The 18,764-nt window shown below is 40.2% G+C and overlaps 1 protein-coding gene across 5 annotated transcripts in view; it reads right to left on the reverse strand.

Moving 5' to 3' along the window:
- Positions 1–18,764, reverse strand: part of nfat5b (nuclear factor of activated T cells 5b) — a 51,353-nt gene that overhangs the window by 17,362 nt on the left and 15,227 nt on the right. For 4 of the 5 annotated variants that reach the window (XM_015368051.2, XM_069181313.1, XM_015368049.2 and 1 more), the window contains exons 2-3: positions 13,615–13,740; positions 808–1,435 (exon numbers count right to left, since the gene is read on the reverse strand). In XM_015368051.2, coding sequence (XP_015223537.2) covers positions 808–1,435; positions 13,615–13,740 — 754 coding nt within the window. Of the gene's footprint in view, positions 1–807; positions 1,436–2,089; positions 2,153–13,614; positions 13,741–18,764 lie in introns of those variants that run through there. The other variant, XM_015368050.2, reaches the window with a different exon arrangement.

The raw sequence follows: 18,764 nt of genomic DNA on the forward strand, positions 1-18,764 counted from the left end.
TCTCACCCTCTTTAATTGTCCATCACTGCACCTTCATGTGCTCCTTACAAGACCAGAGCAAAGGAAAGGACTGAGATTAAGATGAGCCTGGTGTTGTGTACCCCTCATAGCTGACAATGAGAGGAATAGCAATGGACCTCAATGTCAGCAAATGGCTGGTCAGAAAACATTTTGTCACAGTTCCTAATTAAAGCTACAAAACCTATTTAATGGAAAGGGTGACCTATTTAAACCCAAGGATCATTTCCTCGGGTGGCATGGTGGTGCAGTTATTCGCGTTGCTGCCTGCAGAGCTGGGGCCCTGGGTTCAATTCCAGATCTGGGCTGCACTCTGTGGAGTTTGTATATTCTCCCCATTGTCGCCTGGATTTCACCCACGTGCTCCGGCTTTCTTCCACACAGTTAAAAAGACATACTGGTCAGTTAAACAGGGAAACCTAGCCCTGGTGCGAGGGCTTCTGTCGGAGCTTGTGTCTGTGTGCCCTGCGATGGACTGGCTCTCTGTTCAGGGTGTGCCCTGCCTCGCTCCCACTGCTTGCCAGGATAGGCTCCTGCTCGCCCGTGACCCTGAAGTTGAAGAAGCGGTAAGGAAAGGATGGATGCACGGAAGAAGGGGTATTTTCCTGAAGGTTTATGGTGACCAATGAATGACAGAAACTCCAGGACCTCTTAGAGGCCCGAGCTGCCCACCTCGGCCCTGTAGCGTACTCAAGAGCTAATCTGCCCTTGCGCGCAGCTGTCGTCCCGGAGAAGCACAGCGAGAGGCACTTTGGCGGGGATAATTGCAAAGAAAACGGAAGCACTCACTTTCCTTTAGGACAGGCTTTGCTGTCTGAGCCCAGCTGGGAGAGGACAAAGTGGGGCCCCTTGGCGCTATCGGCGTCAAACACATCCATGCTGGCCTCGTCCGCCGGCACAGGCTTGGGGCCCGGGCGCTGGCGCGGGGTACGCTTGCGGGACTTGCGCGGCACCTCCGTGTTGTCGTTGTACGAGCTGGAGCTCACAATGCTGAAGTTGGAGGCCGAGTCCTCCATCCAGATGCTGCTGCTCTGCTCCGAGTCCGGGGCCCCCTCATCTTGACAGGACATGCGGCTGTCGTCAAACAGGTCCTCTGGGGGAGGGGAGATATTCAGGACCGTCCGCCGCTTGGAAGGAGTCGTCTGGTGCTGCTGCTGCTGTTGCTGGGCCCCTCCGCCTCCAACGCCGCCATTACTGCCGCCGCCGCCGCCGCCGCCGCCCCCACCAGCCAGCTTGCTCTCCTCGCCGAGCGTCTCGGGGACCTCACGGCTACTTACCCCCTCGCTCGGAGCGCAGCCGTCTCGCAGGGAGGCCTGCTCAGTGACCGAGGTAGAGGAGTGCATGGTGGGGCTGGAAGATGCAGTGAAAGAACTGCGAGGACCTCCCATGGACAGAGGAGAGGAGGTGGGGGTCGCATCTGCAGTGTGTACAATCGCACAGTAAATAAGGGCAGTTCCACCTGCACTGGCTAGCAGTCCCATTCAAGCAGCAAAATTTTGCGCAGGATTTCTTTTGTCCTTGTTTCGTTCGTCTCCAATTTCAATTCAGTTTTTTTTTTTTGGGGGGGGGGGGGTTGGTTTGGTTTTGTTTGCCAAGAAAATTTAGTCATTGCATCATGATTCTGTGGGCGGACGGGTTCTTTTTTTTTTTAATTGGACTTTTTTTTCATTAAAAAAAACCTTTGCCTCAGTGGGGGAAAAAGATGTTCCCAAATGTTTTCCGGATTTGTTTTTTTTTTTGGTTCTCAAATGCAGGTGGTTTGTTTTTCAACGGTTTCCTAATTCTGTCCAATTTAAAAAAACCTTTAAAATTAAAAAAATTAAATTGATGGGTGAGGCTGCTTTAAAAAACGTTTCAGATTTGAGTTTATTACTTTATATTCAGATATTGAAAAATATACATATGTTTGAAACCCTTTAAACACCAGTTTAACTGTTGAGACCAAATGAAAAGTTGGTGCATATAAGTCAGATGATGCATGCCAATTGGATTTTATTTCCATACAGACAGGTTAAAATAATTTAGCTGGGACTGAGCGTAGCCACATAAACAAAATAAACAAGCTTCTGACCTATGAAGCAGAGAACTGCAGACCATTTTATATGCAGACACTCCCTGCTTCAGAGGGAACTTCCTGGAATAAAAATGAGACAACGAATGAGCAACAAAAGCTGATCATTCAAGATTTATTTTAATAAATTGTTTTTTAAAAAAAAAGAAAAATGCAAATTTGTGAAAATGGAACCAATATCCAAATTGCAGTGTTCCAATGCCCAACACCTTCAATGAATTGACAACTTCGGGTTTCTAAAATTCATCTGGTATGAGAGCCAAAGTCACTACATTTCGAAAGCATTCCTTCATTTTCATGATCACTATGTGTTATAGGTGTCGTGCTGCTCTCTCAGAGGTTTTAGCAGTGTCCGATGTCAGATAAATGAATGAAGGAGGGAGTAGGAACATGGAATAATACTTTTTGTTCCTCTATAGCCTACGCATACTGACACAACTACCTACTTGAGTTGCTCCAGTGAAGATCAAAGAATATGCACTACTTTCCACTGTTTATGGCATTTTGTCATATTTGATATACACTTTCATGACTTCTGAAGAGGCCAGTATTACGCAAATTGTTTTTCCTTAAACGTTAGAGGTGCGATGAACAGCCTTCGGAAAAGAAAATACTTCACCGTACAAGTGGCTCTTCCGAGCCACCATATAGCAGTGTTGCACTTCAAAGTAAGTGTATGTATTAATAAAAATAAGGGCCGTGGTTAAGCTTTTCTGACATAAATGGGTGATAAATTCTGGTGATGAACGGGAAGTCCCACCTTCAGTGATAGAATAATTCTACACATCTGTCTACAATGCAGATGCACTGGGGCCCTTTACAGGAACATCCAAGCTTTGACAGCACATGTGTCAGAACACTGCTGTATCTTAGGGACTAAGCCAGCCTAACCCATAGTTCTACCAGGATAAACCTGGTTAACAGCAGACGTGAAGGTGATATTCATATAAATCATCATAAATCAAGTCTTACTGTAACAGAAGCTCTGTGATACTTTCCTTATTACCTAACAGGACTTTGTGTCAATTAATACTCTCACCAGGATAAACAAAGTGTGGTGAAACAGTTCACCCCTTAAAAGTTTATGGTTCAACATATTTTGACATATTTGACCTTCACTTGGATGTAACCTTGGACACCACACATTCAAATCATGGAAATAATTTGTCAGAATGGCCACTTCTGGGTAAACAGGAAACAATCTTGTATTTTCTCCATTTGTAGATTATCATTCTTACTGTGGAACGATGGAGTTGCCAGACTGAAAAGTAAGTCTCTTAGACTGTAACAGATTTCTTTCAATCTGGGCATGCTACAAACCCGAGTGCTTAAAACCAAACTGACAGTTTCTGATTCCTTATGCAGGTGGTATCACTTCCTGATCAGATGATCAGATAATCATTGCACATGTTTTGGTGCACACGAACCTACAAACCCTCCAAAATGAGAAGGCAGAGCTAAGGGTTCACTTACTGTTGCACACACAGACATTGGCTTATTGTTTATTTGAAGTTATTTTTTTCTACTATAAGGGCTTGGTGAGGACAAGGTCAAGATCAATATGTCTAAATATGTTAAATCATAAGCTATTTTGTGTTAAGTGATGTACTTTTTTTCTATGCTGTACATTACGCTGTTTGTTTCTACACCTTTAGTATGTGAAGGTAGTGGCTATACAGACAACTCTGTATCTCTTAAACATGCAGGACTAGCAAAGTGGGCATTGTGTGCAATTTCTAAAAAGCAGCCTAAACTAACATCAGTGTTTATAAATGTTATAAGTCTTGTCCAAACTAGTGCCAAGACAACATCCATTTTAAAGATTTTGTTTAAAGGCTGAGTAAACACATGGATTCAAAAAGGCAATAAGAAACTTCACTAGCAATCAAGCAAAGCCACTAATTTACATAATTTTTTGTAAGTTGTTGTTACAAAACAATAAATCTTATAAGTGCATGAGGATATTTTTTAAATTTGCACTCTTGTTTAAGAGGTGCCAATGTGTGAGAATTATTCAACACTACACCTCATTTCTGCAAAGAAAAAAATAATCAAAGTTTTCAAAACTGATAAAATCACCTAACACTATAAATCAATTTCCTCCCTTTCAAATGCATCTGTGGGATGATGGTAAGTTCCACATACCGATATGAAATGTCCATAATCTTGAATCTTTTGTGAACTACATCACTCTTTTCAGGATACTATATTTTAAAAATCAAAACAAATAATTGTTTGTGGAATGTTGTCTGCTTTGCATTGGCTGATTCTTAAATATAGTTAACACCTTAGTATGGAAATTGCCAATTAAAAATAACGTACTGTTGTGCAAATCTTGTGTTTTAAACTGCATGAACTGGGAAGGTCAACAGGGAAGATGACAAGAACTTCAATATTCTAAAAGCAATGCAGCTGAGTGGCATCATATTCAAGCACTGAAGCAAATTAATATATATTGATAGATAACCATATATTATCATATATAAATATCTGAAAACTCTATTGTATTATTGTCATGTCACATGTCATGAGCTCTTGAAGTGCAACAAGTTCCCTAAGAGGGCAATAAAGGTTAATTCAAATTAATAGTTTATGACAGAAATCAGGCAATCTAAGGCAACCATGGTCACATGAAGTGAACCAAGCTGGTCGTGACAATTTAAGAAATGACTTCAGAGAGAAGAGATTCCTTTAAAGGAGCTTCAATGTTTGAGCTGCAATTGCTTGGGGGTAATGTAAGTATCTTCTTGATCAGCACAGATCTCCTTAAAATAGCTCATAATAGCAAGTACAGTAAGAATACCCTGTCTAAAAAAATTTTTTCGCCAAAAAGTTCTTTATAAAATTTTCTGAATATACATGCATATATATATAAACAGATGCTGCAATGAAGACAAACCACTTCTTGTGTATTCATTATCGAGCATTATGGTTCATGACAAAACGGTCATTTATTGCTTTATAAGGTCCTTTGGCTTTGCCTGAAAACGCACATGACATCAGAACTAACTGAATGAAAGGCGGAGTATTACTAAATTTCAAAAATAGCATGGAGGAGCCATTAGGAGAAGCTAAAAAATGTTTTAAATAGCAGCAGAAGCAACAGGAAACTGACCTTACAGTGACATGCAAGAATGCTTTCAAACTGTGCAGTGCTTTGCCTTCTAGATGCTATTTAGCAGATTGCACTTGAGATCTGTACCTTTAAGACGCTGTTCAGAAAACACTGCTAGCATCTTCTTAGGGCCAAAGACTTGGGTAGTCTGATACCTCAGGCATCTAAAATGTTGCTCAGCGACAGGAACAGGCAAAGTACAGTTTGCAGCAATCCTATGCCTGCTGACATTACCTCAAGACCTTATACAGTCATTCACTGCAACACTGAATCTCAGATGGCCTGCCTGTGAGGAGGCAACACTGTTTCAGACAGCTACACACAGACACTTGAAAGTCTGCCTACATATACAAAATTACATACGCACATTCCTACACAGTGCCAGATACTTGCTTCTTAAAGGCACAGGGAGCTCATGAGTGACTATGCATGTCAGATCTGTAAATACTGTAAATATTTGTGCGACTTCCTTCAACCAATTTTTTTGCTTCCAGCTTAGGGAATAGTACAGGAAGTTCTCAGGTTCCACTCCAAAGACAAAGCAAACATCGTGCTTACTTGACATGAAATCTGTGTCCATGTGTAAGAAAATGTATATGAAGTGACGTCAAGGTCGTGATCTCACAAGTGTTCCTTTCCATTTGCCAGAGCAGTGAAACCACACCCACCGCCCTCCCAGGACCACACCTAATTCCCAAAGAGCTAGCAGGCGACGTGCAGAATACAACACAGCATGAGAAATAGTTCCATTTTCACACATTTCATATCCCATCAAAGACAACAAAATCAAAACAATGCAGTGGTTCTGAAAAACTGAGGAATTAACAAAAAGCTTAAATTAATTTCAGTTAAGGTTTCAGACATACGTTCAAAATCTCAACATGCAAAAGAACGAATTTGAAAATAGCAGCATACTTTGTATGGAATCACAGTGTATGATTTGCAGCCACTATGAGCACCCTGTTATGCTGTGTACTTTCCTGATAACATCTGAATTAAATGAATCATGTGGCTGAAAGCAGCCTGCATATAGCTTAAACCAAGTCCACTTTAAATCCGTTTTGTTCACTTCCCTGGGAAAATGTGCTGAAGTAGTACCATCCTTTTACTAACAGGATGATTAGTCCCAGTACCACATTACAGAGAGAGCACGCGTGTGATCATTAGAAGTATACAATAAAAAGTAAAGAGATTACTTTTTGAAAGAATAGATGCACACAAACATTTGATACTGGCAAAAAAAGAGCCTTGTGGAAACCATTTCAGTATGGAAAGGAACTTCCTTATAGCCCTACACGTTCCCAAGGTTTAGCACAGAGCCTTGGACAACACCAGATCTAGCTACTTGGCTGTTCAAAGTAAGGCAGAAACTAATCAGGAAGCATAATTCTAACAGAAGAATGGTGTCTAAAGTCAGGAGGAGGAGCACAACAGTAGCAACAAGCTCCACTCTCAGAACCTGCCTCTAATATGCTCCCAGCTCCATTCCTTGTCATCCCAGATTCTAACTGTGGCCACTACAGCATCTTGTGATTGGAATGGAAAGGAATGGTGACGCACCTCTTTCCACTCCAGTCTTGAAGTTTCTGCCTGTTTTTCAGTTGAAGGAGGTGAAACTGATTTCTGGCACAGACCCAAGCCAAGATCATTTAACCATTGTACAGTCTACCTGCATTTGTAAATTCTGTGTTTACAAGTATGTCATCTGTTTCACTTTATCCTGCCTGCATGTGTTATCTCAAACCATCACTTACCGGTGTTGCTTTACATACCCAAGCTACTGTTCATCAATGAACCCAGCAAAATGTTAATACTATAATAAGCGAGATTCAAAAACCCTAGAGAAACGGGGTTAAACACATTTCCGTGGATTAACCAATTGATGCACCTCACTGTGTAAAAGCTCATCATATTGCTCACATCAGTTGGCACAGTTTGAAAAGGGCTGTGATTGAGCCCCTGTGCTCCAAGTGTGTTCCCTGTGCTTACCCCGACATGTATGACACTCTCCCAATTCAGAATTTGCAGTGCCAGCTGTTAGATAATGCACTGCTGCTGACAGATTTTCAGCACTACATTATAAACCTCCTTCCACACCAGACCAAGCAGTCCAGACTTACTCCCAATTATGCTCAGAGCACCATCTGTCATCTGTGCAGAAAGACGGTTCCAAGACAAGCTGAAATCTTTAATGGTCTAGAAAAATCTCTAAACCCTGCTGTACTCGTGAAGTGTCTGTATCACTGACAGCTCCTTAACTATTTCAAATGCCATGTGTATTCCATGAGCAAAAATCAGCAGCTGAGCAGGGACAATTATTTTACTGCTTGCAGAAAAATATTCAGAAAAGCTTTCTTGCAAAGCTGTAAAATTCAATTGCTATTGATATCTTCAATTCTCACAATGCCTGCCTGTTGAAACGAGCTTATCCATTTTTCTTTTGGGGACTTTTTTACCTCATCGCCACATTCACACACTTAACAGAATACACTGGCTGCACTTGATGTGCAACTACACCGAAGATGGAAAAAACTGTAAAGAATTACATTATGTCCTACATATGCATTAAATAGTATCAATAAAATAAAATCTAAAATATTTCTCAACAGGCAGTGCCTTCCACTCCCACTCTAATTAGGGAGAACCTATTGTGGCAGAGTTCTTGGGTTTTACACTTTGCTCATCACATACTTTAGGACACTGGTGCTACATTATCTCATCAATGTAATGACATCGCCTTTCAGGATATCATAGTTCCAAATGCAGATGGGTGACAGTGTAAACAACAGCTAACAATACCAATATAATGTGAACTGTGCAACATCTGAAACCCAAACTGTGAGGAATAATTTGCTTTCAGGCTGACATCAGTCCATCTAATACAACATGTTGGCATGTCAGATTAATATAACAAAGGTATAAGATGTGCTTAAAGAGTAGGATATCCTGCAGAAGCCTGCAACTGCCTGTGAAATTCTTCTGCACTGGCTGCTGAGATGCTCAACCAGCAAAGATAGCAGACTTACTCTGTGATCCAGATTTTACAGGTTCGGACATATCACCACATGACTGACTAGGGTTTGTGGGCCAGAGCAACTGGCTGTGCACTACAAACGAAAGGATGGGATTAGTCAGCCAGGGCTCTAAACTGGCAATACTGTTGGCAACAAATGCACCACTTCACCAACCGACTCAAAACCCCCGTTTGTGACTACATAGCTTATGATACATTTCGAAACACCCAATCACATAATTGTTTTACATATTAGGTGGATTTATGTAAAATAAATTGGTGATTCTAAACATACAAGAAAAAAGTTCATATAAGAATGTTATAAATCAACTAATCTTAAGTTGATTCTTGTTGTAGAATGAAATAAAGACATTTAAAGTAAGCAAGGCCTCATAAGGACTTGCTTATAATACATTTTAAGAAAGATCAGATCATTTTTTTATCTTTCCTTGGCTCCTGGAAGAGAGTGAGTTACCCAACACCTATTAGTGCACAGAAAGCCACAGCAAGAAACAGGCAGAGAATGAAAGGGCAAAGTCTAATTGCTGTTGTCTGAGCAAGAAAAGCAGTAAAAAGCAGTTAGCCCAACAGATACCACTGAAGCAATAATCAAAGTAATGGGAACTCTCTCGCTCACAGCTGTGAATCCTGAAAATATCCATGCAATACTCCATTTTTTTTAAATGTCACAAACAAAATGTAGCAACATTATGTGATAACTGAATGGAAGTGGGGATTAAAAGGATTAAATTAATCAATTTGTTAAAAATCAGTTAGGAATTTGGATATGAAATTCACTGTGTAAAGAGAACCAAAAAATGTTCAAGTGCATCTTTGGACAATCTGCCTGTTTGTTTACATAAAAAACTGTCAATCATGGCAACCTAAATTGCTTCACTACACTTTTAGTTTGTGAATACATTCAAACCAGAAAAAAAGGCAAAGCTCAAAGAGGCTGCAAACCACTTCCCTAACTTTTAATGGGCTGTTGACTTATTAGACATTTACCAACACCAGTATTTGAACAAAGCCTGTCGGGCATTTCCAGTGTCCCAGCAGACGCAAGCAACAGGTTGCAAGGGCTCGTGATGCTGGCTTCCGACAGTGTGAAGAAAAAAGGTCTTCTGTAAACAGACTGACTGACTGAACCCCCTCTAGGCGCTGCCTACTACCAGAATCCACCACCAGGCAACCCAAGCAAAAATATCCCAGCATTAATGAGGATTTGGTTAAATATAACATATTTCTACAACTCTACCCAATGTTGTTCTGTTGTACTGCACCCTTCCCTTCTCATTTATATATCTCCAGGGCTCTGATTCGCTGCCCTAGCCTCTATCTGCACTGTTGGGGGTCTCCAGATCTTCATCTCCAGCAGCCTTTGCTTTCATCTGTGGGACAGCGATCCTTCCCGAATTCAGCTACTCTGTTCCTGTCAGCAGTTAAGCTGCTTGTGTCACAGCCCAAGCATCAAACACTGTGTTCCATATTGCTCTGGGAGACGTTCCAATAAGCTTTGGGAAATAAAAGTACTAATAAAAAATAAAAATGAAAATAAAATTAAAACAAATCAAAAACGAGAAAGTCTAAAAGTTAGACCGACCTACACAGTACCCTGGGTGAGATTTGATGGGTTAAGTGTCTCTGGCACTAAATGTCTTCACTACTGATAGACAGACACTGTCACTCAACCCACCACGATGCCTGTTTCTGAAAGGTGGAGCTAGAATGCAAGTCAAGTATATTAATAGCAAAAACAACTGGCATTCCAGCAAAAGAAAGCAAGTCAAGTCACTTTGTGCATTGTAAAAAAGCTCAAAGTTAATCTTTGTCAAGAAGACAAAAAATCAATTAAACCTTGGCATTTACAAACATTTTCAATCAAAAAAGACTTCATATTTAAATATATACTCTCTTTTACCGTGGCATGTTTTATTTTATTGCTCATTCTTGAATTTGAATAAGGTTAGATTACTGCTTAAATTTGGACCTTGCAAAGAAATGTTTCTATTGGTAACTCATGCAACAAACCTTTCTTGGCAGAACTAAAAGTCTGATCCCTCCTGGCACCCCTACCTGACACCAGCCACCCCCGGTCCTGTAAAAAGGGTGGGAGAGATGGCTGCACAGGGGAAGGACAGGATGTGATGGGGCCCTGGTTTTAGCTGCAGAGGCCAGCAAAGAGGCTAGGACAAACCTCTGCTGCACTAGGCCACGAGAGTCTGCTCTAGGAACTCTGCCCCTGCTTCTGTCATGAACCGGGCCTGGCCAAGCTGACTAACACCTGTGTTGCAGCAGGTTCAGTTCAGACAGTGAAATCCTGAGAATGTGGCCGCTAAAACAGACCAGCCTGACTTAAGTGCCTCCTCTGTTACCACCTACATGGGAGACTCTACAAGAGCAACATACGGCCTCCTTATTCATCCTGCTCTCAGCCCAATTGCTTGTTTTATGTGAATGACCAAAACAGCACCATCTCACAAAAAACAAAGGAGAGAGTTCACATAAGTCAACTCCATAAACAATTCATGCTCATTAAAGACTTTGAAAGGAACTCAATAATGCTCCAAGATTAAAACTGGGCAATGAGAAAGCTAAATAATTTACGTTTAAACATATCTAGCTGAAATGTAAAAGTACAGATTTCTGAACAGCATGAGAGAATAACCAGAAAGTACAGAATTCTTTGGTCATTGCTTAGAGAGGAACTGTCAAAGATGCCGAATAGAAAAGTGTGAGATATAAGAACAGTGTTAAAGCAGAGAAAGTGCAGACAGCGCCCTGGGGAAATGAAAGAAAAGCAGTGGGTAACTCAACAGACCATACAGTTTATAATACTACAGACCACACACTACAGACAGTGAGCAGCAGCCTACATGCTGTTCAAAGACACAATGAAGCAATGAATGGCAGCCTTCAGTAACTGGCTAGCTATATCAAAACCAAGCACAAACACATGAACAGTGAGTAGCATGTTCAAAATCAAAGGCAACATTTCAGAAGAAAGTTATGCAATTAACTGAAAGAAACCGGGAGTCTGAAACAGAGGACAGAGTGAATGTGCAACAGATAGTGCCAGTGTACAGGAGCTGAATGGCAGGCTCACCATACTCATTACGGAAAGCAGTGTCAGACTTGGAAGGACCTAGATGCTAAAAGCAAGGTCTTTCTCCCCTGTTTCCCCCACCCACCAGCCTGCCTATGAGACCTAATGCGGTGAAATTTAAGAAAAGGTTTCCCCCCCTTTCTTTACAGAAAAATGGATACTTCATCCAACATCCAACCGTCCCACCAAAAGCTTTTAAACAAAAGCTAGGCCACCAAACTAAGGAGAAGAAGAAATTAAACAGAAGGGAAACTGGTTCAAGTTCCAGAATTTGGGAGTAAAAACAAGACGAAACAGCCAGAAGAGACAAGGCCAATTTGCAGTTAAACCTGCAGTCCCGGAGTAAATTCATTTAAGCTTGAAAATACTTCACCTTCCATCTGCTACAGCCAGTATGTAGAGGGATGCACATGGCTGCAGTTAGGTACTGATGTCCAAAGGCAACAGACTTCTGGTTCTACTCAAACTCACTCTAAACCTGCACACTTCAATAAGGGGCAGAGTGAAAAGTGCAAATTTCAATTGCAGATCTACTTTCAGAGCTGGACATTTGTGAATGTAAAAACAGTGAGAGAAGAATTTTTATCTTCCTCTTTTTGAAAAAACAAAACAAAACAATTAACAGTAATTTTAAACATCTGATAAAAATCCAATACTTTATTTAGGTTTTTACCTAACTAAGTTACTTCCAAAAATGCCAACCTTTTCACATCTTTTAAAAGACATAAATAGCATGTCAATGATATGTCTGTGTGAAAAAGCAATACAAACATGACATTTTAAACAAATGGGTTTCAACTGTCAGCTTAATCAAAATAAATGTAAATGAAACACTTAAGAGACTTTTCAGGTTTGATCTCAAACTTTTTGTGAGCAGTACCGAAATGGTTTTGTACCCATCTTATAACGGTCTCACCTCTGGCTGAGGTTATACATAGCCAGTATAACTTCTAAACATTTATACAGTATGTTACAATTGGTAAGATTTCATTAGATCTGCAGAAATTGCAATAATGCCATTCAATGAATAGTATTTTGGTTTCAAGACAGTTAAAAAGTTAAAATTAAGTGTCAAATAGACTATTTTATTCTTTTTTTTTGTCCAAAATGGAAAAAAAAGGTTGTTGGCATTTGTAGTTATAAGGTTTATTCATGTTGTGAGACAGTTAAAATGGGAGTCAATTCTGATCCCTAAAGACAGGGGTACACTCTTCCAAGGAAAAAAAACATTCCAAGTGTAAAAATAAAAAAAAGGCTTTCCTTAGACTCCAACTGCAAGGCACTGCGTTACCAACAGGAACCAAGGTCGAGTGGAAAGTATCTTAAGACCCTAAGAATCTTTCAGCACTTCCGGGATTATGGAAGAAAATACTACATTCCCTGAATTCATGCTAGGGAAATGGTATTTCACTAAAGTTATTCCTAATTCCTCCAGAAGATGAGAACTGCTGTGTTAAAACTACCAATCTCGTCTACTAACAGCTGACTGCTCTAATTCGTTTTCAAATGACAAATTGTCTGAATGTCTGCAGTACTTATTTAAAAATTCAAATCTTTAGGCTGAAGTCAAATGATAACATCACAAGAGAGAAAAAATATAGGTCTCATACTCTGCATGTTAAGATTTTTATTTAAAAAAAAATAAAGACACTGAACCTTTGTCAAAAACAAAAAATTGAACACAAAACCAGACCACACTGTTCATATTCAGCCAAGCCTCTAAGAGAAACTTCAAAGGTGCACCAGAAACGCAATACTGGTTTGCTGAGGGTAGATCCTCCCGCCAATTTATCAATACAAGCTAGACAAAAGCACAGATACTGTAGCTGAACACAAACAGGGTGCTCATATGATCAAGAGTTTTTTGTACCAGAAGGATTCACTATGAGGAAATAAGGAATAAAAACACAGACAACGTAGAAAACAGCTGTTTGACAGAACTAGCAGAAAAGCAAAAGTAAATGAGTTAAAACCTGATGAGTAAACCCCATTTCTAATTCCACAGACGTCAGCCCTGGCTCTGTCTGGTCTACCAAAGTATGTAGAACTTTGCTGGGATACGAAGGCAAGAAAAATAATCTCCCTTTCTGTCCACTTTTATTCATCCCCCCCCATTTGTTTCAATACTTTGCTAGGTCTTCTGCTTGCAGGATGCATGTCCTAGGGGAAAGGTCTTGCAGGTAGCCTAAAGAAGGTGGGCTTCCTGTAAACAGGCCTGGGACCATTGCCAGCACTGCTCACTGCTACCAGAGTGCTAGGGCAAGGACACGGAGAGAGAAAGAGGGGCATACCTGAAGCAAGCGCGGCCGGGGGAGGGGGCCCTGCCTCTCCACCACTCTTCTGGCTCATGGCTGCTGTGTTGCACTCGGTGGAGGACGGCAGCTGAAGCTCTTTAGGGAGAAGGTCATAGACTGATTCTGGAGAAAGAGAAGGCACTGGGCTTAGCGTCACGAGCCACTCAAGCTGGACCGAAACCCCACGGGCCAGAGACAGGAAAACAATCTGGAAAAACAGTGTAATCAGGAACGGCAATTATATGTCACAAACTGACGTCACTGCAAATAACAATGACAAGAAATCAAATTTATTTTACCCTCAAAAGCCTAAAAAAAAATCAAGCATAAGGCTATTTCTGACTTTTTAGAAGAAAAGACATCGGGTTAAAGTATACTGAGCATCAAAATAAATGTAACTTTATTCTTTACATGAAATATCTCCGCATGTTTAGTACAGAAATTAAATGGATTTTGGATATGAATTTTATTTGTTTGGTGTCAGTGACTGATAAATGACAAATGACAATGATAAATGTCCGTGTTATACTTGAGTAATTCACTGTTGGATACACACTAACACACCACATTTATGAGAGACTACACATGAAATGTTCCTCAATAACCTGAAGAATGTCTGCTGAATACCAAGAGATAAAAGCACCGAAAAATAATAAATAAGCTTTTACCATTCTGGTTGCATATCCTATCTTGGAAGCTGGACTAAGCACACTATTGCTAACCATCCCTAGGATGCAATCGGGATTGCGGGAATGTTCCACAGCCAGTAATTTATAACCTCATAAGCTGTTAAAACCAAACACACTCCGTCATGACAGGCCACGATCTGGGACACTACGAGGTGTGACAACTCGCCAAGATCAACGCATCACAGGAGTGTGACGGGCAGGGCATGTCATGTTGCAACAGACCTGCAATTACAGTGATTGGTGGCAGCCTGGTCGCTTGGAACTACAGCGATCAAGCCCTGGGACATCATTCTCGCTTTCCTGCACATTGTATCCTCAAATAAAGCAGCTCTCATGATACTACCCTGGGACTTTCACTTCACACCCCTGCTGATTAACCCTGTTGATCACAAATATTGATCAGCAGAAGGAATTGTACTATGTCACACCTGTTCATGAAATGCTAGTGCACCTCCTACAAAAACCATAATTACATGATATTTTTTGGAGTTATAAGTGACAAGTGTTTTTGGTGTGTCAAACGTATTTGCTAGTGGGGGCCAGATTAGATTTAAACGTACTTTAAGTGGATCTTACAGAGCACAAATTACCAATGTACTGGGCACAAATAAAATAATTTGTATTCTGCATTTTTAGTGTTTATTTTACAACAAAATATCCTTTAAAATGAAATTAACAGTTACCATCTGGCCTAACGTCTCACTGGTTTTACCAATCATGGCCTCCTAATAATCCCCTCTATGAACTGGCTTCATCACTCTGTTCTCCTCCCCACTGAGAGCTGGTATACGGTGAGCGTACTATGTGCACTATGGCTGCCGTCACATCATCCAGGTGGGGGATACACTTTGGTGGTGGTGGAAGGGAGCCCCCATTACCTGTAAAGCCCTTTGAGTGGAGTGTCCAGCAAACTGTTCCGGTGACATCAATGCTGGCTCATACAAGGCATGGACTGCATCCTCAGCGGGTCCCTGACTAACACCTGGCACATGGGCTACTGCACTAAAAGCATGTCATTGCACTAGCGCATTCGACCACCTAAACTGAAAAGAGCTTGGCAGGCCTAATGTTTCGACACCACTGGTATCTTATCTGAATCAACTGAAACACTGTAAATCAACCCATATTTAGCAACTCAAACGTTCTTCTGTAAATGCGGCTTTCCAGGTCTGATCTTTAGTTTTTCTTACAATATGGTTATCATTACATGTCATCTACTAGATCTCCAGTTTTGTCCTTCAGTTCATGTTGAATCACTTACACTGGCCAATGTCCTATATGGCCCCCAGTCCGGAAAATATTCTGACAGTTTAAATATGGATTAAAAGAACCAGGGATAAATGAGACCCTAACCTAGATTCCTGCAAGTCTCAACGATCTAAGCACCACCCTTTGCCAAGGTTTCTCCACTGTTAGCTATACTCCTCCCCAGATGGCTGTGTGTTATTTTTGGGAAACAAGAGCACAATGCCCTCCAGCCATGTTTGGTATGCTGAGCACTACTCTGAAAACAAGTCATGATCTCCCATATTCAACACTACCGCCAGGCGACTCACCCCACTGAAACAGTAAAAATGTTTTAATGAGACTAGACTGTAATGCACAACTTTGTGCTAGTTTATTTTTCTTATTCAGTAGCCTGCATTTAAAAATTACATTTAAGGACTCTATGTGGCTAATGCAGACATGATTGTAGAAATGCCTTAAATGAAAAATCAGGTTACCACCGTTTCAAAAATTAATGATGTAGATTAGGAGGAACACAAAGGTATGGGTTCAAAACATACAAGAAGCAAATACATGTCCGCAAACCACAAAAAAACAATTATATATTTGAATTATACACAATATTACACTTACCACTAGATTTTTCAATAGCTTCTATCCACAAGCAGTGAGATTGGTGAACACATCTAGCCATCCCCCTCGGACCACACCTACACCATCACCATCTACCTCTTTATGATTTCTTATCTATTGCACATCTCCAGTCATTGTTAACACGTCTGTATTGTTTACATTCAAACTATCTACATGTTTACTTGCACATTGTCTACTGTTTGTTTGTATATTGTCTTGATGCACCGTTTGCACTTTGTTTTGTTTTTTACACTTGTTTTACAATCGAGAGACTTTCTTTAAGTAAGAATTCCATTGTACCAGTACCGGTTACATATGGCAATAAAGTTCAAGTTTTAGAGAAGAAAAGCTGAATTAGTTGCACAGTTACGTTGCATGCATCCATTTGTGTGTGAAATATTCCTTGACGAAAATAAAAAAGCATAGCTGAAGGCGGTGAAAATGTACTGGATATCTGTGGTTAAAAAATTCAATGAAAAACTACAGCAAAAACTAAAAACAAAAACAGGCTTCGAATGTAAGGTTTGAACCAAACAATCATTGTTCAGGAACACAGTATCCCACTGTAAAAATAAATTCCATTTCTGAATCACTCATTTCAGCTTTATCAGTTTGTATGTATGTCTGCAAAGCAGTGGAGTTTCATTTTACTGAGAAACTCAACTGCGTTACTGTACACATATGAATAAGCACCACCAGGCATCAGTGTTACTATCCATTCAGATCAGCAGTTTGGATGCAGAAACAGACCAGCCCCTTCATACCTTAAAACTCACTCACACGTCTGAAATAACTGGAAGCCTTCACATTACATGAACTGGATTTGGGTCACTTCCAAACCAAAAGATTGCAAAACTATTACCAACTACAAATGTGGGAAGATGTTTCCAGACAATCACTAGAGCTTCTCATTTTGTGAGTTATGGAACAAAGGTTCATGGGCTTTAGAATGAAACATGAAACGAACTCCCTTGATCTCCTCTATTAATGATCCTTGGATTAGCTGCAGGGGAGAGAGCAGGAGCTACAGAGTAACATTCCAGAACACTTGCACAATAGTCAGCTACTTCCCCTCAGGCTAATGGGTCACAGGGAGAGGGACTTAAAAGGGAGTTAATTCATAATCTGAATTCATTAACCAAGAATTATGGATATGAAATTAATGTAGGTTATTAGAATAGCCTGATTTCTAAATGCCAGAATTATTTGAATTTGTTTCCAAGTTTCTGGGTTACATAAACCACACTAATGCTGCCACTAGGCAGACAGCATCAATTTCCGAAGAACAGCTCAGCAGACTGCCTGAATAAGAGCATTTGAAATGCTAAAAAAACGCACTCTGGTCTCCACACAAATATGTATTTCTGCATCTCGAACATTTGAATGTTGCACAGCTATGTAAAGTCAAATAGTGCCGTACACACTATAAGATTCATTGTACAAATCTCAAACAGAATTTCTGTATAAACATGGCAGACAAGGTGGCACTGAAATTATGTGTATGGTCTTATACACATAGCCTGTTTTGTTTACAGAGAAAATGTTAATCCTTTTAAAGGAAACCTTTCCCATTAGCTGAAGGAAGGGATTAAAAACACTTATGTAACACATAACCAAAGGCAAGGTCTTTAAAATAAACAGACTTCCAGTCTCAGAAACTGTCTACGTGATTCATATTCAGTGGTGTTGTTGAACAAGTGAATGGCCTGTTCAAATGATTCCCCCATCACTGGCTTTTAAAGCCTGAATATTTCTATTCTGCTGGACTGCTCCTTCCCACACACACAGTGCTTACTTTTCTGAACAAGACAAACTATTTTCTTAAGGTCTAAGACAACAGTATTAAAATAAAAATACACTAAAATTTCTTGCAGCTTAATAGCAGAGCCCCATTTCCCGCTATTCGTTTAGTTGGTACTCTGACCCCTCACACCTCGAAGCACAACATTACATGTTTTCTGTGATAATTGTGGCCTTTTAATTCTTGTTCATTTTATCTCATTTTCTGTTGAAAACAAATAAGCCTATTAATAGAGTGCTACAGGCAGGTCATCGGAGCTTTTCCACCGCTGCAATTTAATGAACAATAAATGTTTAATAACATCACCCAAGGGAATTTAATACAGGTCCATGAAGATCCATAGCAGGATCAACAAAGCAGTCTGAAAGCCAGTGGGATTTGTTCTATTAGGAGGATCTGTAAAATAACTGATGAGCATAAAATAACTATTGATTATCTGGTACATCAGATGTCAGGTCATTTCACCTTTTGAAACAAAGAGGAAGTCTTTGTCTAAAGTCAGTTTTTTCATAGTATTAGGACCCACAACGTCTGGAATCATGGTATCTTGTTGAGTTCTTTTTCTGCCTTTTCATGTTAAGTTTCACTCATTTCACCACACAGATCAATGATTAATCAAAGCACTGAACTGTTAAGGATCTGATCTGGACATTTATGTAGGAATACAGTAAGAGGCCGGTATTGATCTTACTCCCCATTAAAAAAAGAAATATGAAAAATATTTTTTTAATGGTTTCGAGACAAAATACTAGAGGTGTTCAATGTAAAGGCAAAGTTTTTTGTCTTTATTGTTTTTA

The sequence above is a fragment of the Lepisosteus oculatus genome, chromosome 20 (genome assembly GCF_040954835.1).
Source record: "Lepisosteus oculatus isolate fLepOcu1 chromosome 20, fLepOcu1.hap2, whole genome shotgun sequence".
In the NCBI taxonomy this organism is placed as follows: Eukaryota; Metazoa; Chordata; class Actinopteri; order Semionotiformes; family Lepisosteidae; genus Lepisosteus; species Lepisosteus oculatus.